This window comes from Pteropus vampyrus, unplaced genomic scaffold, assembly GCF_000151845.1.
Source record: "Pteropus vampyrus isolate Shadow unplaced genomic scaffold, Pvam_2.0 Scaffold56, whole genome shotgun sequence".
NCBI classification, from domain to species: Eukaryota; Metazoa; Chordata; class Mammalia; order Chiroptera; family Pteropodidae; genus Pteropus; species Pteropus vampyrus.
Window position 1 is genome coordinate 522,737 of NW_011888837.1, and position 24,349 is coordinate 547,085.

The 24,349-nt window shown below is 35.5% G+C and overlaps 1 protein-coding gene across 5 annotated transcripts in view; it reads left to right on the top strand.

Annotated features, from left to right (window-relative positions):
- RUFY3 (RUN and FYVE domain containing 3) overlaps positions 1-20,009 on the top strand; it is a 69,595-nt gene extending 49,586 nt beyond the window's left edge. For 2 of the 5 annotated variants that reach the window (XM_023530860.1, XM_011360508.2), the window contains exons 9-13: positions 2,222-2,314; positions 3,637-3,720; positions 5,419-5,586; positions 6,131-6,228; positions 7,907-10,149. In XM_023530860.1, the coding sequence (XP_023386628.1) occupies positions 2,222-2,314; positions 3,637-3,720; positions 5,419-5,586; positions 6,131-6,228; positions 7,907-7,979 (516 nt within the window). In that variant the 3' untranslated portion in view covers positions 7,980-10,149. Of the gene's footprint in view, positions 1-2,221; positions 2,315-3,636; positions 3,721-5,418; positions 5,587-6,130; positions 6,229-7,906; positions 10,150-10,350; positions 10,491-11,762; positions 11,863-13,629; positions 13,714-15,965; positions 15,994-16,772; positions 16,842-18,588 lie in introns of those variants that run through there. The other 3 variants (XM_011360505.2, XM_011360506.2, XR_002780420.1) reach the window with 3 other exon arrangements.
- The last annotated feature ends 4,340 nt before the right edge of the window (positions 20,010-24,349 follow it).

Consider the following 24,349-nt stretch of genomic DNA (forward strand, 5'->3'; position numbering starts at 1 on the left):
GGTAGATAACATAAAGATCACTGGTCAGAAGACCGGTAATTCCTAATTAACATGCCATGCTGCTTACATGTCATGTGCTGCTTACATGTCATGAGCAAGTCATTTGACCTCCAAAGGCCCAGTTCTCTAGCTGGCAAATGAGGGTGTTTATAATTCCTCTTTTACCATCCCAGTTACTCTGAAGATCAGATAAGAATATATATGTGAAAACTCTTAGAGAAAAGTCCATAAAATAAGAAGAGAAAAATAACTTCATGTTTCACTTCTGATTAATGTATTTTTTCCTAATCTACCAAGGGCTAAACTGCATATTGTTTTCTTTAATGACATTAGATGTTTCTATTTAAAAAAGAAACAAACAAAAACCTCGAAAAAATTTTTCTAATGGCAAAGACTTTACCTTCTCTAACTATTCTTTTACATACAATGGGATAAATTTGATTTAAATAAAACCAAGTTAAAGCACTAGGCAGGAAATGCTATTTAATCATTTTTTCTTCAGAATAAACATTATAACTTTAAAACACCTTCCTTATTACTCAGCTCTGTGTTCTTCATTTTTGGGTGTAGATTCTAAAATTGTATTAAAACTTTAATTTATAGATATGACTCTTAGAATTTGATCCCCCAAGACTTTCAAATATTCTGCACAGAAATTTTCTATTGTGATCCTACTGCTGTTATATGGAGGGAATGTGGCATAGCAACAAAGCATGCTCTCTAGAGCTAGGCTACTTGAGTTCATGTCCCAGCTCTGGCTTTCTTGCTAGCTTTCTAATCCTGGGCCAGTTACTTAAACCTCTATTCCTTGGTTTGCTTATCTGTAAAATGGGGATGATAAAACAATAAGATTTTTGTGTGAATTAAATGATTTAATACATAAGGGCCTAGACCAGTGCCTGACACATTGCACCCACTTAGTGTAGTTGTTAATTTCATTTTCTCAGTCACAAGATTTGTCCTCCTGACCTAGGTTTATTTTACTAACATATTTATTCTTCATTGACTTATTTATTTTACCAATAAGACTTATTGTCTTAAAATTTTGAACTTTTAGAGGTGGGCAAGCTTTGTGTGTAGGCTTTATAAAGAGCAAATAAAGCTAATGAGGCTTGCCTTTTCTCATTTCCGTCTATTTTGGATTTAAGACCAGTTTAAAGAAAAACAAAAACAGACTTCTTTTTCCCTCCAGAGTTCTGAACCAATATAAAAAAAAAAATGAGAATTAAGCTGATGAAGATACATAAATATCCACTTTATTTTTGGTCAAGCCGGTTTAGAAAGCCCACTTGGATGTACAGTCATCATTTCCTGATACTTTCTCTGATGTTGAGATCTTGGAAGAAGCTGCCTGTGGGTGCACTCAGATCTAGAGAGCAGACACACTTGCCCAGAGTTACTTCTTTACACTTTATTAGGTCAATGGAGCAGAGAGAGAAATGGGCCTTCACACATGCCTCTGAAAAGCATGCTTGAGCCCTAGCTCCTCTGTACTTAACACATCAGAACAGGAACCAAGCAGAAACTGTACTTACTGCTAGTGGAGAAATAATAAAAGGGAACCCTACCCAGCTGAGAGGAGCCCACTTGGTTCCTTTCCCAGTCTCATGCAGGCACCTTCAGATTCTTTGTGGGGAATAGAAGTCAATAGATATGGAGTAAGAACAAGTGTTTCCACTTTACTTTTCTCTCCTGTGGAGTGAGTATCTAAGTGTTTCCCCTTAGCAATACTTTTCGAATAGCATTACTTACCTTTCTAGGTGCTAAAATGAAAACCCTTTATTGCTTAATGGCACCTTTTAGAGTGAGAACTTAGGAGTTCATTTCTTTACTCTTTTAAAAATCACCTATATAAAGTCTTATAGAGGGTTTATAAGATGGGTCAAGACATGAGGTAACCTCTTAAACATTTTAGAAATGGATATTGTAACTAAATATAATTATAAAAGTTATCCATGAGGATACCCTTGAGGTAAATGATCTTAACATTCTAGTACTGAAAAAAGTTTATTCAAAAAGCAGCAAAAGGAGATAATTTTTATCTAACCTACTTTCAAAATACTTCTCTTCAGTTCCCTATAAGGACATTTTTATGGAGTTATAGATAGCTTTCTTTCCTTCTAAGAATGTCTAAGCCTGAAAATCATGTCCTGGCAGATCACAAATTACCTTATCCTGTGTTAATAAAGATAAAAGATTATTTTTCTAATTTTATCAACAGCTTGCAGTTGCAAACAATAGGATTATTACCTTGCAAGAAGAAATGGAACGAGTTAAAGAGGAAAGCTCCTACATATTGGAATCCAATCGGAAGGTTAATTTTATTGGATTTATAAAATATTCCCAGAGAGCATGTGAATGTGTTAGCTGTTGGGGGAGCCTCTAGAGGACTGTTAGGAAGCAGCGCGCATTCACATACATCAAGCGCACTGTTTTTACTGAGACTGCAAAACTGAGTGAATGATGATGGTTTTGGGAGGGTGGTGCCCCTTTCACAGATGCTCTTTGCCTTCAGTGCCATCCACATCTGTTTAGAGACTTCAAGAAATGGTCTAATTCAGTTTTTTGTTTTATGTACTAACGATTTATATTGCATATAAGTGTTATATTTGTTATATTAAATATACCATTATTTTAGATCATGTTATTGTTTTATAAGAAGTGTTTATCTGTTACCACTGGGAAAGTTACTATATAAATGAATTTTCTAGGTAACTACCTTTTAAGAGTACCAAACTTTTTATATATGTCTGAATAGATATTTTACAAACCTTTTCTGTATTATACAATTCTAAGCCTTCTTAAGTAGAGGATATAATTTAACACACTTAGCCCTTCATGATGACTGAAGATCATAATTTTCAACATTGGCAGTTCTATACTAAATTATAATGGTGCTACTTTAGGGAACTATTGAAATTGATAGAGCTTCTAGCACCTTTACTTAAATATTTCCAGATGGCTATGCTGTATTTTTTTTTCCTGCCCTTTACAATTTCACTGGCATCTCTTACTTCTTACTCCTATTAGTATTGCTCTCTTTAGAAAGATCTCCCCATTCTCCTTTATCCGCATGCTTCTAACCTACTGTGACTTAAGATCCAGATATCCAGTTATTAAAATTGTTCCTAAAGAGTAAGTAACTAGACTGAATAAGGACTGAAGTAGTTTTCTATGAGTAACATGTTTGACTTTAACATGTGGATTGTGTGAAAACAACTGTAACTGCTCAGAAGAATTTTCTGATAACCTTATTTTTAGCTGTGATCTCTGTGAATGGTTGGAGACACCAGATGTGAGATCTCTGGAAAAGGGACATATTACCATTTGAATCTTTGGCCCAAATCATTGCTGATAGTGAAGGCTATTTTGGTTTTTGAGGCAGATTTTTAGACTGCCACCACTTGGTTTGGTAAACTCTCTTAGGTCTTTAAACAAAATGGCAAGAAATCTCCAGAAATTCAGCTTAATAATTGTTAATTTACTAAACATCTTCAGTTTCCTTGTTGTGTTCATTCATTGTCATACCTGCTTAGATATGATCATTTTTTCCTTAATAAATAGCAGTGCTGGTGTCAACCAACTGTATAGATTCTTTAAATCCTTAAATATGTACTGTTTATTTACCTTTTCAAGGGTCCTAAGCAAGACAGAACTTCAGAAGGGCAAGCACTAAGTGAAGCAAGAAAGCATTTAAAGGAGGAGACACAGTTACGACTGGTAAACTTTGCTTACATTCTGATAATGCAGGAACATGTTAAAATGTTAACAGCCTACTCAAGGGTGTTATCTTACAGAACTAGATCAGGAATATCAGTAATGTTCCGACAATTTTTTATGGATCCTATAAGACTGTTTCTCGCTCTTGTTAACTCATATTCTCTATAATGCTTTCTGAGTCCATTTTCTGAGCATTCTCAACATCCAGTAGGATTTTTAAATTATATTAAATTTATTAGAGTGACATTGGTTAATAATATTTTATGTACTACATCATCTGCATATTACATCATGTGTTCATCATGCAAAGTCAAATCTTTATTTTTGTGCTTTTATAGTTTGTATTGCAAAAACATTAGGTATATGAAACATACTTTTTAAATGATGTAACTCCCCCTCCCCTCATTCCTTGGAGGTGGCACCTCCTCTTCTCCTAATTAAGAATCATTAATGAAGAATTGTACTCTTCTAATTTTAGCTGTTATTTCTGAATTTATTCTTGTTCTTATACATAAATAGAAAAATGTGTCATCGCTATTAGTCTTAAGATATTTAAATTAAATTAAAAATGCATGTATATTAGCATATATAATAAAGAATAATACTCCTGTAATAGATTTTATCCAAGTATCAGTATATATAATACACCCCTAGTATTAGTATATTAACTATTCCTGCAATTTAGATAGTATAACAAACAAAAGGATCCCCCACCAATAATGTCTCTGAGAATAGGAAGAAGCATGATAATAAGGGATGACCTGCTGCGTACTAAAAATTATCACAAACTAATAGTGTATGGAACAGAATTTCAGGTTTTCTGAGAAAACAATATTATTTTAACATCTTCAAAGTAATTATCATTTTCCTTCTATATGTGTTTGGGAATTAGATCTCAAAATACTTTTCATAGGAAAGGTCTTACAAATAATACATGTCAGCATTTTAAGAAGCAGTCTGATTTATTTTCTGTCATGCTAATAATTATGTTCAGTGGAGTGCCTCAGTTCAGCAGCATGTGATAAAAATCTTACATAAAGTTTTCAACATCTTTGTATCACAATAAGAGAAATGTTCATTAAAAAAGGAAAGAAACCAAGCAAGTAGGTAAGGTCCTAGGTGTACCCTGAGCTCGGCCTGAATGCAGAAGAACCTCAGGTCTTTGTATCTTTCATCATCCAAATAATGTTGCAATAACAGTAGTTGAAACAAAAAGGGCTTTCATGTTAAATGAATGTTAGCCTTATTAACCAATCCTAGTAATTGAGATGTTACCCTGGGGATCCAAAGTGTCTTTTAGGTTCTTTGGGCTCTGAATATGTCGACAATATCCAAATTGAAGATAATTGCAACCGCTTCATTTTATGTTGACTACTATAACACTTTATATATATTTCTATAATAAGACATGACATCAGTTTTCTGTCTTAATATCTAATGAAGGCACCTTAAATATGTGTGTTTTAGACATATTATATAGCACTCTTTGGCCTACCAAGTTTTTCAGATTTGCAAAATATTGAATAAATGTTATTGTAATTATCCTAATTATTATTCTTGTTGTTAATGTTTCTGCATAGAATAATAGCTTTATAGCTATTTTGCCAGAATATTTAGATCTGAGAGTTTTTCCTATGGAATTTTATGGTTTTTTGCTTAGATGAAGAAAGTAAGCAATTTATTTGTATTTGTGGGCAGGATGTTGAAAAAGAGCTGGAGATCCAGATCAGCATGAGACAGGAGATGGAATTGGCTATGAAGATGCTGGAGAAGGATGTCTGTGAGAAGCAGGATGCCCTGGTGTGTCTGCGGCAGCAGCTGGATGATCTCAGGGCTCTCAAGCATGAACTCGCCTTTAAGCTACAGGTAGGGAAAATGGAAATAGGCTCACTGGCTCAGTAAAATCCCAGGTTTCCTTCTGCCTCTCTTGTTCTCTAGACTCACACTTTAAATACAAGAGGAAGGAGTCACATCTCATTTTGAGGCTAGCTGCCAATAAACCACTTTAGGAATCAGACCATCGCGGGATCCTGTATTGCTATTCTGGAAAGCCATAGCCACTTCTCAAATTGTAATGGGGAAAGGGATCTTTTTTAGCCTACAAGATAATTTCTACTCTGCAGTCTAACCTGCCAACTGAGTTAGTTTTGTATCCCATTAGCTTTTATACTGGAATATGATAAGTTGATGAACTTTCTGATGTTGATTTTTGTGACCAAGCTGCATATACTACTACTAAGTTTAAACATTGCTTTTTGTTCTTTTTCCACTTGGGAATTAACTGATATACAAATACATAGACATTTCTATTTCTCTATTTCCCAGTTACTATTGGGTTCAAAAGGCATGTGTGATTTATTCCAGGATTTTGTGTTATATGTACATCACCCATAGTTCTTTTCCATAACAGAGTTCAGACTTAGGAGTAAAGCAGAAAAGTGAACTAAACAGTCGCTTAGAAGAGAAGACTAATCAGATGGCTGCTACCATTAAACAACTCGAACAAAGGTAAAGTGCTGTTTCTTTAGTGAAACACTTTGGTTCTTCAGTGCTAGAAGTGAAGAGAATGTGCTATGCATTTGGCAAAGTGAAAGTATATGAAATTCTCCCAACTTAACATCAGGCATGTGGGTCGAAAGAAAGCCAATACAATTTTATGTCTTTTAAGATGTCACTGAAGACCTTTTTAAGAAATGTCAGCCTTTCCTGACTGTTTGAATAGTGCAACTATAACCCTCTCATTTAATCCTGTTTTAGCGTCATGTGTTAGGGGAGGGGATATGTAGCAAGGGTGAAAGCTACTTTTAAATATGTTTGTGGTTCTGTTATTTTATTGTTCATCACTAACGTCTTTGAATACTGCAGTGCAAGGTGATGTAGAGATACTGAGGGCCCTTTTACTAACTTTAACCTCTTTCTCTCCTCTCCCCATCTTCCTCTACTCTCTACTTTCTCCTGAACAGTTCTATAGCTTCCACTGTCACCTCCTACCCACAGCTCTTAAATCTGTCTGTCTCCAGCTCTGTCTTCCATCTGGAAACCAGTCTTGCATTTTCATCTTCTGACTAGCTACTTCCCCCCAATACCTACAGCTTACAACATACATCCTCTCCCTCTGCTAATTTTGTTTCGTTTTTGGTCTGAAACCACCATTTTCTTTCTGGTGACTCAGCTGCCAAGAGAAATGGCTGAGACTTCAAGCTCAGGCACCCATGGTCATTCAGTGTTGCCTTGCCTGTGTTGCCACCTTTAATAAATTCACTGATCGTCTTTTTTTGCACTTGAACAAAACTAAACTACTTACTGGTCCCTGGACATACTTCCCATTTTCCCATTCATTTCTTTCTTGATAGTTCCATCCACTGGAAATGCCCTTCCTCTTCCCACTCCCTTGTTCTTCAGATACATTTTTTACATTCGAGCTCAGATGACACCTACTCACAGCTTCCTTTGTTACTTCTTCCCAGCTAAAAATAATCTGCCAGTCTAACTTTGTTGGGATTCCCATGGCCTTATATCCGTACCTGTCCATACTGCTTATAGCACATCTCACTTTATGCCTTACCTTATAACTCTTGATGTATTTTATTGTATCTTTTGATGAGAATGTGCACTCCTTGAGGTTAGTTCACAGTGCCTTGAATGTACAAGCCATTCATTTAGTAGATACATGAACGAATGGATGAATGGATGACTTTTATCTAAATGATTCTTGACCAGGGAGGGTCCTCAGTGGCCACTGCATATTAATGTTAACTCAGAAGTTATTTGAAAATTAATAAATAAGCTTGAAACATCTAGTTTGGCTGATTTTATTTTATTTTATTTTATTTTTTGAACATTAATTTTTTTTATTTTTAACATTTTGGTTTGGCTGATTTTAAATAAAAAATTATTTATTGGTTTATCAAGGAAGTTATCTAAGTGTTTACCATAAGCAGTTACATGTTTATGATTCAACAAACTGATTTTAGTGTTCATAAATTGTGTTTTTGAAATGTTCTATTTTTTAAATTATTTTTCAGTGTTTTTTTTTAACTTGGAATTTAAAGCAGACAGAACTGAAATAATGACTTATCTCTTCAAGTATTAAACTGACTAATTCTCTTGCTGTTTTTGTCTTTCCTGTTTATCCATTTTCTCATTTCCCTTCCACTCAATTTTTATTTTTATTTTATTAATTTAGTGAAAAGGATTTGGTGAAACAGGCAAAGACCTTAAATAGTGCAGCAAATAAATTGATTCCAAAACATCAGTAGGCATTTTGCAGTTGGTCACCTCGCAAGTCTGATATCACAACTTAATTGTAAAAGGAAGAAAGTTATTATATTTAGGCTCTGATATTTATAAAATATCACCAAAAATTGAATTTGTTGGACTTTTAAAAAAGTTTGATATATAGGCTGTGTTTTTTCTTCTTTATTTTCTCCCCAGAGTTAGAAGATTTAGTATAAGTTCTTAATTAAATGCCAAATAAACTTTGAGAAATTATTTCTCAGTTGACCAATAAATAAATACTCCATTAAGAAAAAGCCTAGGGAATTGAAGCTTTGTACACATATTATCGATGCCTTTACAACCCAGTCCCTGATGATATCCGATTCTGGTGCATTGTCTGTATCAGCGTGCTTGTACTGCCGTTGAGATGTGATGAACTGGAGGTGACTACCGTATGGACTTGGACTCTTCTAAAGTAGTTCTGTGTCTCTTAGGCCGTGACCCATTTTCACTTTCTTTATATAGGTTTAATCCCCAAGCCAGGATAAGTACTTAGTATTTCACTACAGTCCTATTCTCAGTAACCAAGATTGCTTGCAACTTTTTTGCCTTAGTAACTTTGGGTGGGGAGGGAAACAGCATCCTTACATTTCTTTAAAGTACATAGAGATAAAGTTAGTGATTAGATAACTTATGATAACACAGTAATGTGGAAGCTTGGGAAAACCCTCTTAATATTTGTCATCTCTACCTCTGCCATTTTCCTGCAATTCTACTTCTTATTTAGGTAGTTCATAGAGAACAATTTTAATGAAAACACTTCTCTCCTATATAAAAAAATACAGTACATATTTTAAGAATCTATCCTGCTTTTCCCTTTTGGAGTAAAAACGACAAGGTATTGACACAAGTAATGGTTTCCTGCATGTCATTCCTTGCTGGAAACATTTTCTTAAGAATTTCTGTTACTTTTTGTTCTGATGGGGAGTTCCTAAAGGTTCTGTGAAACTAACCTTCTAATTATTAGAAAATCATTTCAGAGTAGGAAATAGGTAAATTATAAACTTATATTCTTTATTATTAGTCTAAAAATAAAGATCCCCACTAGATATCAACAATAATTTGCAGGGCTTCTTTCTCCAAGTGAACACAGGCATAACACTTTCTAGGCTTTACAATGTAAATAATCATATAATACTTTGATTTTTTTCTTTAACGACTTTTGATTTGGAGGGACAGGCTTTCCTTAAACCTTCATTCAAAAAGTTGTGGCAATTTTTTTTATTTTTTTCTCTTTTTTTCTCATTCTGGTATGATTGGCAGCATTTCAGCTGCTTAGGCAGGGACAGAGATAACTCCTTTGCTTCCAGCTCTTGCAATTCTTTACCACCTTCTTGGAAAAACAGAAATTAAGAGTACAATAGATTTCACCTATGCTTTTATAGGTCCTTGCAGACTTGAACCAAAATCAAGTCAAAGAGTACATGACTAACCTCATGGAAGATCCTGTGCTCTTCAGCTTATTTTAGTTCTTATAATTTTGCACCTCTTGTTATCTTCATCGACCTTTTGTGGCAAGTCGCCTTCTCTGTGAGCATTTGGAAGGAGTGCTTAAACAGCAAAATAAAACATTTTAAAGACTACACATAGCATGCTTCCAAATTCTATTACATAGAGTCCCAGATGTTTCACCTTTTAGAACATTCTTTTTCGGTGCAAAGTTATAGGACATATAGCAGAAAACATACATCAGGATCTTCCAGAGAATATGGTCAGGAATCTTTTACAGGCCTGGTGCTGAATCGTTTGTCCACTTAGTCACATACCACTTGGTAGGAATGGAAAAGGAAAGAGATGGCTAAACTGACAAAGGCTTTGCCTTACATAATAACCCAGAGCCTGGGTAAAGGTTGATGTATGATGTCTAATGATTTAATGCAATTTGTGGTTTAGGGGAAGGACCAGGAAAATGTCCTAATTCCACATATAAGAATGTAGTTGCCCATTTGCAAGTTCCAGTTAAGTGTGTAAACAAATATAAAATACCACACTAATTAGGAAATAAAAACAAACAAACAAGTGGATTTAACTTTAATAACTGTGTGCTTGAGGTTGGCTTTGGATATGGAATTTCTAAAAAGTGATGTTTTGTTGTTTATCATCTAATGGCTGTAAACTGTAGTACTAGAATAAAAAAAAAATGGAAAATCACTTTTCCTCTGCCTGGTTCACCTTCATCTTGCTTTTCTTTAGAATTTGTTTCTTCTCCATCTTCCCCCCATAATGTCTTCCCTTTGTCCTGAAAAGTTTGTTGTTTCCTCTGTCTTTCCATGCGTTCTTCCTTGGGTTGTTTTATTTTGTGTTGTGAACTTGGTCTTCCTCCCCACCATGGCTTTTGTTTTTTATCACAAGTTCATGTGGCTCACATCCAGATTGCGCCAGGCTGAGCGATGCCGCCAGTCTGCTGAGTTGGACAACCGGCTCTTCAAGCAAGACTTCGGAGAGAAGATCAACAGTCTGCAGCTGGAAGTAGAGGAGCTCACCAGGCAGCGGTGACGAGAGGGCGGCTTGCACTAACAGGGTGGTCATGGGTAATTCCAAGGCTAGACAGCAAGAGAAGGGGGCCCATGATCCAGCCATCTCCTTTCTGTCTTTGCAGTGTCCTTTCTCTGGAATTAGAATTCAGAAAGCTTCACATACATTAACATTCCCAAAATCTTGTCAACATCCTTTGCGATCAAAGAATTAGGAAGTTAGAACCCAAGGCCCCAGAAAAATAACGAAGGCGTAAGAGAATTAATAACCAACATAGCACTAATAATAACTTATTTCCTGGATTCTTAATGTGTGCCAGCTACTTAACTAAGTACTTCACATGCATTTTCTCCTAACATCTTACCCTCAACCCTATTAGTATATTAGCAGGTGAACTTATTATCCCCATTTTCAGATGAAATTAAAGCTTAGAGGGGTTAACTTTGTCCAACTGCACACAATTAAGCTAATAAGTAGCAACACTCTAAAAACCTCTCACTGACTCAAGGCCCTTAACCATTCTTCCATATTATCTCTCAAATGAGACTCAATTCTGTGCTGAAGCCACTGACTACAAATAGAACTTTGTTGTTAGATATAAAAGCACATAGCTGCTACTAAGGACACTAGTGAAGTGGTTTAGGGGTGTAGCTGGGAATTGACCACATAAATGTAGAGAGAGACCAGCTAATTAATATAAAATGGGACTACAATATCAGTGCTTTCATACTATATTTTGCTGAAATTTATAAATACTGTCTTTCAGTTATTCAGTTATCTACAACTTTTCATTAAGACTTAATATTAAACACTGATATTCAGAATGGTGACCCTCAGGTACTGGGAGATCTAAAAGTGCATTTTTTAAAATTAAAAATTATCGGGGTGACGTCGATCAACAAAATCTAATACGTTTCAATACATACAATTCAACAGTATGTTATATATATATCGCATTGCGTGTTTACCTCCCATAGTTAGATTTCCTTCCGTCACCAAATATTTGACCCCTTATACCCCATCTACTTCCCCCCTACTCCTTCCCTGTGGTCTAAAAGTACATTCTTAATCTAAGAAAGATTAAATTTATATGTATTTTAATACTACTGGTTTTATTATAGTGTATTTTAATACTTTAAAACCTGGGTGCCCATATATATGTGGTAACTTTCTATTAATCAAGTATTAAAATTTAATTATTGAACTTTAAGAGAAGGATTTGGTATTCTTTAGAGACTATGGGTACAGAAATCCAAATGTTCATCCTTTTCCTCTCCCACCTATCCCAGGAACCAGCTTGAGTTAGAACTAAAACAGGAAAGAGAAAGAAGGTTACAGTACAACAGAAGCACCCCAGGAAAGGGTTCCCAGAAGCCAGAACCCAAAACGGTAACAATTGTTTTTCCTTTGTTTATTTACTTAATATTTAGAGGCTACCTTGATGGGCTAGACAGTTTCCTCTCATGGAACACGTGCTTAATTGCTATGGCCTTAAGCATGTGGATGGCAGGCTAGAGCTGGAGTGAACACATGAAAGCTTGATGCTGAGTCTACCTCTAGGACGCTCTCTCTAACTTGATTTCATTTGGAAAAGGGGATTAATAACCATGATTTCCAGTGCCCCTATTATTCCTTTTAAGATTATTTCAATATCTTAACAAAAATGTGTTTCTTAGACTTCTTTTGCTGGCTAATATTTTTAATAGTATGGTATAGTAATCCCACCCTAACCCTGAGTTCTCCTTTAACAGAATTGTCTTAAATGTGGATTTGCTTTTGTACACCTTTTTCAAAATCATGAGGATTTCAGTTTTAGCACACTCAAAGTACTTCTCTTGGGAAAATTAGAAAAAGCGGGAACTAGGCTTAGAGAAGGGAAAGTAATGTAGAGTGGTTTAAAGAGCAGGAGTAGAAGTTTCTTCAGCACAGTATTAGGAAGAGACCTACAGCACCCGTAGCAGTGAAGGAGCTAAAATTGGATATGATCGTCTCTGGAACCTAGAAAACAGGAGCCCCAGCCTCTTCAAATAATAAAATCAGAAAAATTACCTTCTTTGTACATTTATATATAACAAAGTAGGTTAAATTTAAGTTTCTTACTTAAAATTTCTAGAGAGTAAGCTGCTAATTTTCTGGAGAGTAGAAAAGAATGGTAAATTGAAATTTATTATATACTATTTGTTATTGCTAATTTAGTGTACAAACTACCACTCTCTGTGTAGCATGCTGTCTTTATTATTTTAGTTTAGCAAACAAAATGTACTTATAAGGGCTTACACAAGTTTACTAAAATCTTGGCCTATCTTACCCTGTTTTTCCATTTAGGCCTTGTGTTTCTCAATCTCGAATTGCCCTGCAGTAGGGTTTCCAGCAGGTTAAATACTGTATTGACCTCCCTTCCTCGATACTTGAGTGGTCTAAGAATGTGCATTCTACTTTTGGAGGCTTATAGCCAGCAGTTCAAGGCAGGCAACAGTATGTGTGTGCCACAGAAAGAATTTATTCCTAGAAGCTGCCTAAGCAGGGCTTAAGAGCATTGGTAGAAATGCAGTTTGGAACTTTACATTGACATTTCAGAGTAGAAAACTCCTCAAGTTGTATAAGCTGTAGAAGTTGTCATGGCATTGAGGCATCTGCTTGATTGAGTGTACAGCGGATTACACAGTCTGCTGGATATGGCCATGCTTGGTTCTGTCAGTTTTCCAGCACTCAGCTGATAGGGGAGAATTTTATATATTATTATATATAATTATACATATATAATTATACATATTTATATATATAATTATACATATTCATATATATAATTATATATAATATCTTTTTCTTCTAAGAAGTAACTGATACCTTGAGCCCACTTTTCAAGTAAAAAGGTACATTTTGAATTTTATTTGAATCTCAAGAATTAAAGAAAATATCCACTGTGAAAACCATTTCTTGCAAACTGTATCATAATAATTTGTTAAGAAACTACTTGGAACAAAGAATGAGGAAAAATATCTTGAAAGTTAAATTCCTTCCCTAAAAACAAACAAACAAACAAAAAACTCGCTTAGCTTTATACCGAAGCTAACACAATACAGAAAAAAAAATGTCTGCAACATCATCGTTTAGCTTTCTGAATAATTAATAAATTGGGCTGTTTTCTTTTGGCAGGATGGGAAGCACAAAATTCAAGAGGAAAATGTTAAACTAAAAAAGCCCCTGGAAGAAAGCCACAGGTGTTTGTTAATAAAGTATTAACTAAGATATAAAGTTATTTTGCATTGATGGGAAAGAGGGAGCTTTTACTATACATTGGCAATGACACAAGACTGGACACTGACTTGTAATATTAATATTTTAGAAAGATAATTTGAAAGGAAAGTGAGTAAATAATAAACCAAGTAAATATTGTAACATATTAAACTATAAACCCATTTAGTCCATTTTAGAAAAAAAGAAGGGTGATCAAACTGGCCTGACTCTTAGCTGGTTAATCCTAAAACTCCAATTATCACTTGAAAGTATTTCTAATCTTTGCTGGTTTGGTATCACAAGATAATGAAGCACAAGTCATAGCACTTCTGAGGTTCTTAATGCACTTGAGTATAATTTGTTTCCACCTGTGTGCTAAGGCAGCTGTGTTTCAAATCCTCTAATGCCCCTATTTCCTTTCTCTTCAGGGTCTCAAACAGTTGGACTTTATTCCTTTTTCTTAATTCTTCATCTGATTTGCTCACTATGAAGAGCATAGGATTGTTTCCAGTAAATTGACGTTTAACAATTATGTATATTAGCATACAGGTATATAACAAAATATTATATAGTGCCACTGCATTGAAAAAACAAAATAGGTCCAACTACTTGAAATTCTGGAAAAGGCAAAATCATGGAGACAGTGGTTGCCAGGGGTATGGATGAATGAATAGGCAGAGCACAGAGGTTTTTTTAAGACAGTGAAAATACTCTGTATAATACTATAGTGATAGGTACATGTCATTATACATTTGTCCAGACCCATAGAATGTACAAACCAAAAGTGAACCCCAGAGTGAACTATGGACTTGGAGTAATCATGATGTGTCAACGTAGGTTCATCAGTTGTAACATCGTGTACCACTGTGGTGCAGAATGTTGATATTGGGGGAGGGTAGGAGGGTGAGTGGAATATATGGTAAATCTACTTTCTGCTCAATTTTCCATGAACCTAAAACTGCTCTAAAAATATTGTCTATATAACAGCCAAAAAAAAATTAAAAGTTAGTAATAAGGAAAGATATCTTAGAGAGGGGTTTTAAGGGAACTAACTGTACAGTGTAGTTTTTGGAGTCTGTCCCTGTCCAGGCTTTAATGCCTTAAGAATGATTCCAAAGTCTTTAAATTTTTTCCCAAAGAGTATGGTCCAATCCAGGACCAACCTGAAACTACAGTTCTGCATGGGCCATGGAAGGGAACTAGAAAGGCCGTAAAATTAACCAGGACCTGAAAGTACATTTCAGAGTCAGCCTCGTTCCATACTAAAATCAAGTCACTATCAGGAGTGTCTTACATGCCAGATTCTGACTTAGGCCCTGGAAATATAAGACAATACAACCTTGTAATTATATTGTGTTCTGCAGTTTGAACATGTGTTTCACATTCATTATCTCCTTACAAATTTAATTCTCCTTAGAAAAATTTAATCATCTATTCCTACTTTACAGATGAGAAAGCTTGAAAAGTGCACAGAGGCTAGGTGGCACAACCAAGTTGCCTCTACTTATCCTGTCTTCCCTTTTTAAGTCTTGTGTCTCTGCACTATATAATAGCTACTTCCAAGACCTGTGCTGGCCTGAACCAGTCTTACGACAGTCTCAGTCTTCCTGGGATTGTGGTCCAAGGAACAGCTGAAAACCTGGTCACAGTGGTGGTCAAACTGCCACTCGACCAAAGCGAATTGAAGCCACTGTAGATCTGTGGTACATTTTCCCTAGAACTGAAAGTAGACTTTGCTTTCCTCTTTAAGTTCTTTTTCAAGTTGGGAAAATCAGGGTTAGATCAGCTGAGTCTCATGAAGAAATATTTCAACCTGAATGGGTCCTCATGTGACCATCTCATTCATTTCTTTTTCCTTGATTAATTTGCTAAAGTTCACATTTTAATAATATTGGGGGGGGGGGGGGGGGAGGCGACTAATACATGACATAATAGATTTCTATAATATCAAGAAAAAAGCTATTAAAATGTGTGGCATTGGCGTTTTACAGGTTTGGAAAAATAAATACTATTTTCTTGGTAGTAAAAAGGAAACAAAATATAACTCAATCAATTTTTAAATAGGAACCATAGGATCAGATTCGAGCAATAGATTTAACAACCAAAATTTCCTCTCTTTAGAATTCAGTATTAGTGATTATATTGGTCCCCAAATCATAAAAGAACCATGGTATTGCTTTTTTTGTGCTTTTGAAATGATACAAATGGAAATGTAGTAAGTTGCTGTTTTTACTGGTTTTAATTTTTCATTCTAGGCTGCAGTCTCACCCTGTGGATGAACAGGTAACTGAGTCTGCTTTTCTAAAGCATCTTGTATAAATTATATAGTTGGCTAGACCATGCCTGGCTATGAAAAAGGCAGAGTGGGCAGGAGATGCATGCAAACAGGCTTCTGTGTCCTGTCCTTTTAACAATGTCCTAAAAAACATGCATTTGCCTGAAACTCTCACAGGGAGTAGCACAGCTTTGAGAAATTTACTAAGTAAACAACAGTTCTCATTTCTTATTTGAAATTCTCTTTGACATACTATGAGACCTAAGAGAGCTCACCATGCCTACTTTCCCCTTAGTTTTCCTTATATAAAATGGAGAGAAAAAATACTTCTTGATCATTTAGAAATATGCAAACAATGGTTGTAAAATACTTTACAGATAGTCTATGACAACCCCATGAGAAACATGATAAATGCTACTATGTCTGAGTCTCCTCTGTCATTTATCTATTAGGATATAAAATTAAGCTTTCCATTCTCCATGGCAGAGCAAGACGATGGATGGGGCTTTTTTTTTAACTTTTTGTTTTACATTTATATATTTGAATTTTCTTTCTATAAATAAAATCACGTTACTTTATTATGAAAATTAAAAGAGCTCCAAGGTTGATGATAGTATTATCAGAGTTGTATTAAGGTGGTGGGACTGTATGTAATTTGTTTCTTTAGTTTCCATATAGTCTGTAGTGTGGTTTTGTTAATGTTAATTTTATAACTAAAAAAAAATGCACATTCTGAAAGTAATATTCTGGGGCTAAGGGAAACTAACTGGCTTGTTATGTGGTTTAGGATCAACCGCTGCTCTCTGAAAAGTCACAGATGTGTCAGCTATGCCAGCAAGATGGCAACCTAACAAAGGTAATGGTGGTGAGAAATGAACAGGCTCTTCACCCACCACTGGTCCCTTCTAATAAATAATAGGGACTTTGCTGTGTAGAGTGCAGAAAATGGAGACAAAATCAAAAGGAGGAAGCATTTATTGTGTACCTATTTCAGTCATAGTGAATCATGGTAGTAAATCCCTGTTAAATATAAACAACTAAAATAATTTAAAACAAACATAAGTTTATAAATATTTGTTGAGTGCTTACTGTGTGGAATGTGCTATTCCATGTGCTAGAGAAAGAGTAATGAGCAAAGTGTAGACCAAGTCCTGTTCTTGCGAAGTTTATGTCCTTTGTGCCATCACTTTATAGATGAAGAACCTTGGGCTCAGAGATATTAAGTATATTTCCCAAAGTTACTCAAGCCATAAGTGGTAAAGCTGAGATGCAACCTGACTTTGGCTCCAAAGTCTGCACTCTTTCCAGTCCTCCATCCTACTTCGAATGGATAAGATAGGTTTGGGGGAGGGGCGTAGTTTGAATTATTTGGAGAAACAGCCTCTGAGAGAGAAATGAGCTCTCTCCAATAAACCACTTGTTTTCAGATTCTCAAGGGACTCTGCCTAAGCACTTTCCCAGTTTGTTATCCCAGAGTAGGCAGAGTGAAGGAAGCACTGAAAAAGAATGTCTGTGATGCCTCATCTGTGCTTTGCTCACAGTAGTACCCCCCAGGATCTAATACGGTGCCCAGCTCACAGTAGAGCCTCAAGAAATCTCATGGACAAAGGAGTGTAAGAAACAAGTGCTTGGAAGAGAGAAGGAAACATGCACAAATTCTGGATCACAACCTGCCTACCACCATTTGTGATCATGCTGAATTTTAATAAGCAAAATTATAATATGGCCTAGTCTTAAATTAGCAGAATCAGATAAAGATGAACTGCCTTCATAGAATTGGAAGTTGTGATTATAGAAATATGTTCCAAAATAGAAGAAACAGCTAATCTAATTCTGGCTTTTCTAAGTAGTAGGTCAGAGGAAAATTCTTCCCTGGCTTTTAAATATGTGATCCCCTACCTCCACTGCACCCTCAGGAAGATGAATTGTTTGGGAGATTATTCATAGGTGATATTACTCTTCACAGCCTTTGTAGGGGAATGTTGGAGCTACATGTGCACCACCCTACCACAGTCTTAACAGTGACAGTGTTAAAGACCTCATGATGTCCTACTGCTTGGCCTCTAAAAATTCAAAATACTTAATAAAGAGATGTAATTCTCCTAAACACAGGATGTAGGAATCTGTTCTGCTGCACTGGTATCCCAAAGATGTGCTTGTAGAGCATCACAGGAAAGCATTAAGCACAGCAGTGTCTTAGGAATTAACTTTCAGTTCATGCTCAGCAAATTTTTTAATCTTAGGCTGGCTACCCAATCCACTGCTAAGTCACTGCCTGCCTTACTTGGAGTATGCTTAGGTACTTGCAAACTAATTTTAGAATTTGCCTACCTGACTATAGTGAATGAGAGTATATGTTCTAAAGAATTTGTATTATCTGTACTTATTATTCTGTATCACTGCTTCTCTTCATTTAGATCTAAGAACTAGACTGTAAGCCTGTAAGCCTGTAAGCTCCTATGTAGACAGACTGTGTTTAGTCAGATACATTCAGTCAATACTTGATTAGGTATTGAGCATTTATTGTATTCAGCCGTTTACATCCCATGCATCCTTATGCCTTGCTCTTCTATTCCCTACCTAACCTCCACTTCTCCTTGTAGAATGTTTGTAAGAACTGCAGAGGAACCTTCTGTAATGCCTGTTCAACAAACGAACTGCCTCTTCCTTCAAGTATCAAGCCTGAGCGAGTTTGCAATCCCTGTCACGAGCATCTAATAAAACAGTATTCCAATAGCCCATCGTAAGACTGGCGGGTGAGACCTGGAGCAAAATCTCTCCCTGTGTTAGATATCGGGACTCCCTAGAGCCCAGATCTTAACATCAACTTGAGTCAGAAGGAATGATTTAAATAAACCAGGTCCAGGGAGAAAAGGCAATGGTTGGGGGTGCTGGAAATTTTGCACATTTTCCCTCATGAACTATAATGAATAAATGTTACTCAGTTGAGCCTCTCTCTTCTAAATCTAAACAACCCCACTTTGAAGGGTTTATTTTATAACATGTCTTTGGAATGGCTGCTCACTTTTATGAATAATGATAATACTGGGATAGATATAATAGAAGAGAGGGTCCTTAGATAATAAAAAGGAAAATAATCTTCTTTATTACAGTTGCATATTCAAGGGAGAAAGATAAATGTTAACAGATCAAAATGACAGATGTTAGATATTTTCCCAGGTGCTGCTAGATGTAAACATTGTCTCCTTTTCACCCCCAGTAACTACCTCTTTAAAGTATCTTGATCAAACTGTGAACCCAGACTCAGGGAAAAGAAATTAGAGTAATATAAATTCTGAATGTACTTAAAACATTATAATATATTGGAGTTTCAGGACCAGAATTTTCTGGTCTTGGCTTGCTAGTGTTTTCATTATCAGAATGAGGAGGAACATTTGCTGTTTTTCCATTTAATGACTTCAAAAGTAAATATCTCCCCTTTTCAAAGTCACCTACTACAAAACAACTCTCTTCCCCAATCCCTCCCTCCTTCTCCAAGTCATAATGGAAATTGTTAAGAGTTTCAAAGATAGGTGTTGACTTTTACAGATAAGCATTGAAAGCAAAGCTAAGTCAGGTGTAAAGTAAAACATTTAATTTGTCCGTGGCTGAGAACAATTAGCTCAGAATATTTATTAAATTCTTTCTTGAATAAGGGATTCCTTAATCTGAGCCAAGAATTAGAACTGGTAGTTTCGTGGCAAGTATGAGACACAAACATCTTTTAGTAACAAGCCCTATGGAGGAAAAGAGGGAAGTGCATTCAGCAGGGGAAGTAAAGAAATGGTATATGCTATTCTGATTATGTTATGTGTGTCTAGATCGTTTGATTTGAATTAAGACCTAAGAAGATAAAATTCTGTAACTGGTTTAGAATTCTGAGGTGGAAACATCCTGGAACCGTGGTATTTGATAAATTCTATCTCCTGAAAAGGGTTACAGCCCAAGAAAGAGTTATTTCCTAAGTCTGGCCTTTTACTTGGTGAAGCTGAGTTTTAAGGAAAAATAAAACACAATAATTTTAGCCTGGTTTGTTGTCTTTTTTTTCCCTTTAAAATATATTTGTGATTCTTCATTATCCTTATTTTTGGCTACCTATATGTATCAGCAGTGTTCTAGGTGCTACAGATAATCTGAGGAATTCAGGAATTACCCTAAATTAGCAAAAGTTATTTTATAATTAGTTTTGAATTAAGTTGAAAAGAGGCAGTGGACTATACATGGACTATACGGTAGAATAAGTAATTAGCCACTTGAGATTTTAGTTTGAATCACACATAAGCTATTTAGCCTTTTTTTTTTTTTTTTAAACAAAGCTCCAAAGATCTGTTATTAGTGTAGCCACCCACAAAAGCAGGGGGACCAAGTCACAAACACCTTGACTTAATATTAGGCCTATCTTACTTAAAAATTGTGCTTTCCACCATTTACGATAGCATCAACAAGAATAACATTTAGGAATAAACTTAAGAGGCAAAAAATGTGTACACTGAAAACTATAAAACATTGTTTAAAAAAAGTAAAGATACCAATAAATGGAAAGATACCTTGTGTTCATGAATTGAAATACTTGATATTGTTAAGATGTCAATACTACCAAAAGCCATCTATAGAGTCAATGTAATCTCTCTCAAAAAATCCTAATTTTTTTGCAGAAAGACACAGCCTTCCTAAAATTCATATGGACTTAAGCGGCACCCAAATAGCAAAAAAAAAAAAAAAATCTTGAAAAAGAACAAAGTTGGAAGTCTCACATTTCCTGATTTGAAAACTTAACTACAAAGCTACAGTGATATAAAAATAGAATGATACTGGCATAAAAAGACATAGAGACCAATGGAATAGAATAGAGCCTGGCATTAAACCCTCACATGTATGTCCAAATGATTTTTGGCAAGAGCGCTAAGACCATTCAATGGGGAAAGGACAGTCTTCAACAAATCATGTTGCAAAAACTGGATATCCACATGCGAAAAAAATGAAGTTGGACCTTTATAACATACAAAAATTAACTCCAGTTGGATCAATGACATGAACATAAGAGCTAGAACTATAAAACTCTTAGAAGAAAACAGATTTGTGGCATTGGATTTAGTAATAGTTTCGTGGATAAGACAACAAATACATAATAGGCAACAAGAAAAAATAAGTAAGTTGGACTTCATCAAAATTAAAAACTTTGGAGAAAGTGGAACCCCTGTGCACTGTTGTAGCAATGTAAAATAGTGCACCCACTGTGAAAACAGTATTATAGTTCCTAAAGGAATTAAACATGAAATTGCCACGTAACAGCGATTCCCTTTCTGGGTATATACCCAAAAGAAGTGAAAGCAGGGACTTGAACAGATATTTATACACCCATGTTCACAACAGCATTATTCACAATAGCCATAGGTGAAGCACCCCAAGTGCCCAATGAGCAATGAAGGGATAAACCAAACATAGCAATCCATACAATGAAATATTCAACCTAAAAAAGGAAATTCTGACACATACTACATGGATAAAACTTGAGGACTTAAATAAGCCAGTCAGAAAGACAAATATGTGATTCCAATTGTATGAGGTACCTAGAGCAATCAAATTCAAAGGCAATGTAGAATGGTGGTTTCTGGGGTTAGAAGGGTGTGGAATGGGTAGAATTTCAGTTTGGGAAGATGAAAAAGTTCTGATGGTGGTAGTGTTTGCACAATCTAAGTGTACTTAATGCCACAAAAATGTACACTTGAAAATGGTCGTTATGTACATTTTACCATATTTAAAAATCATGCTTTCCAGAAGGATACAGAAAGTAATTAGACATGTATGCATATATGGCTTGGCACACAGACATATTGCTGTCTGCTGAGGGGACCCAGAAGCCGACACTCCATGAGTTCATGCTGATACAAAGGATTAAATGAGGGGAGGGGAAATGGCATATCTCCTATATAGAAAAATTCTAAATAACTTATGTAACTACTGTTCTTTCAAGGAGATGGATTCTAACTCCCCAACTCTCGAATGTGGGCTGTTTAGTAACTTGCTTTAAAAAAAAAAAAGTATCGAAACAGAAAATAGGAACTTTAGAATAACCTAGCAAACATTGTCTAGGCCAGGTGGTCAAAATTCACATCATCAGTGACATGTCATGTTGATTTGAGTCTTTGATAAGATGCAATAAGAATGACACCTTTGTGATTTCTCCCGCAAACCTCTAACCCCAGCCTAACCATGAGAAAAACCTCAAAAAATCCCAATTGAAGGACATTTTACAAATTACTTGACCAGTAGTCCTTGTCAGTCATTAAAAGCAAAGTCTGAGGTTGAGAGAGGATGACTAAATGTAAAAAGTGGGATCCTGGAGCAAAAAGGATATTAGGGAAAAGCTAATAAAATCTGATTTAAGTATGGAATTGAGTTAGTGGTAACATACCGACAGTTGTGACAAATATACTGTAGCAATGTATGGTACAATAGGGAAATTAGGTAAAATGTGTATCCAAGAATTGTTTTTGCAACATTTTTGTATATCTAAAACTATTCTGAAAGTTTAAAGAAATTTGTGCTTTCATACTCAAAAGAACTATAGGTCTGACCTAATAGAACTTGACTGAACTCCCTGAATGCAGTTTATTTCCAAATAAAATCTAAGGATTTTCTCTAGCCTGAAGATTTTAAATCAGATTTATAGCTCAGCATAAGGTCCCTCGTTCATTATTTATAGTCAAATTATAAAAACATATGATGAAATTCTTAAAGGGAATTTATTCTGCGAAAGGTGTGGCCTAGTGACTTTGAAGTAGCTCTTGGGGCACTGTCTATGACAGTCTCATTTCAGCTTTGCTCAACAGAAAATGACCAGCCTTTTTATTAAAAAGCAGTCAGTTTTGATTTATAGTAAAAAGTCTTTCAAATAACTTAACCTAATATATTTCCCTAAATGTTCTCCCAGGTCAAATGATTCTTAAGACATTTGTTGGGTTATGGATTGTCAATTACTGAGGTCTTGATTTTAATGCATTATTTGGTTAAGAAATTTTGTAAGCATGTATCAGTCTACCAAATCAGAAATCAAGGGCTTCACGAGCACAATTTCTACACCTACAATAAGACCACCTTTATTCAGCTTATTTTGAAATGTAAAATGAGTTAACAGAACCAGTGATCTGTTGTAAGCATTGCTGAGGATGTCACATCCTAAGATTTAATAATTAAGCATGGTAAAGAGAGAGATCTCAGGCTTCCAGTGGGCAGGTAGGTGGAAAAGCTGTGCAAGACTTCAGGCGGCAATACTGCCTTACTATTTTGGGGTGCTGCTTTCTGGCACAATAGTATCACTCACACTCACCTAGAAGATTTATCACAAATAATTTACTCTTGTAAATTAGAGTAGGTTAAAAATTAGCCCGGTAGTATCACTTGTATTTCATCTGCTTTCCTGGAGGGCAAGAAATGGAATTACAGCTAGTCTATTACAAATTGTAAATTAACTGTTTCTCTTTGCTCTTGGTCTTTATTCCCAAACATCATTGTCAAGTGGCAAAAATAAAGGTTGAGAGCTTCTTTATTTCAGTTAGAACCAGGTATATTTTATCTGTGAGCTTCAAATTTAGTCTGGGTCATTTGAAAAGCTTATTATTAAATGTATCTTGATGATCCTTATTTCACTGAGCCCATCCATATTCTAGAACCTACCTTGGCCATACACCTTCATGCCTTATCAGGTGCTTTCAAAATAATTTCACTGGATGTCTGATTCTGACACAAAACCAAGAAGCCATAAAGAGGAAGATTTAAGAATTCCGCCACCCAAAAAGTTCTATCATGATAAGCAGAGATAAACTGGGAAGGAAAGGTACTTAAAGCTAGCTCATTGCAAGAATAAAAGGCTCCTACTAATTAGACGAAGACCAAACACAATAGAAAAGTGTTCAATGACAGAAAGGCAAAAAGCAAAATTCAGACTGTAGAAATCTCTGTAGGTTAATCATTTCTTCAACAAATAAGGCAAAAAGAAATGAAAGAGGAAACATAGATTAAAAGAAATAGGAAACAAGCACTCCAACTTCACTAAAGATTATTTGACCAATAAGCTTATGAAAAAATGCTCAATATCGATTGTCACAGAAAGCAAATTACAACCACAATGGGATACCACTCCACGCAGTATGGCTAAAATTATAGGATGACGCCACCAAATGGTGAGGATGTAGACCTACTGGAACTCTCGTATAGTTTGTGGGTGTGTGAAACAGGAAGACCACTTTGAAAAAGGTATGTCAATTTCTAGCAAAATTTAAAATATATCCATCTTACAACTCAGGATATTCCTCTAAATAGTTACCCAAAAGAAATTAAAACATAGTTCCACAAAAAGGCACA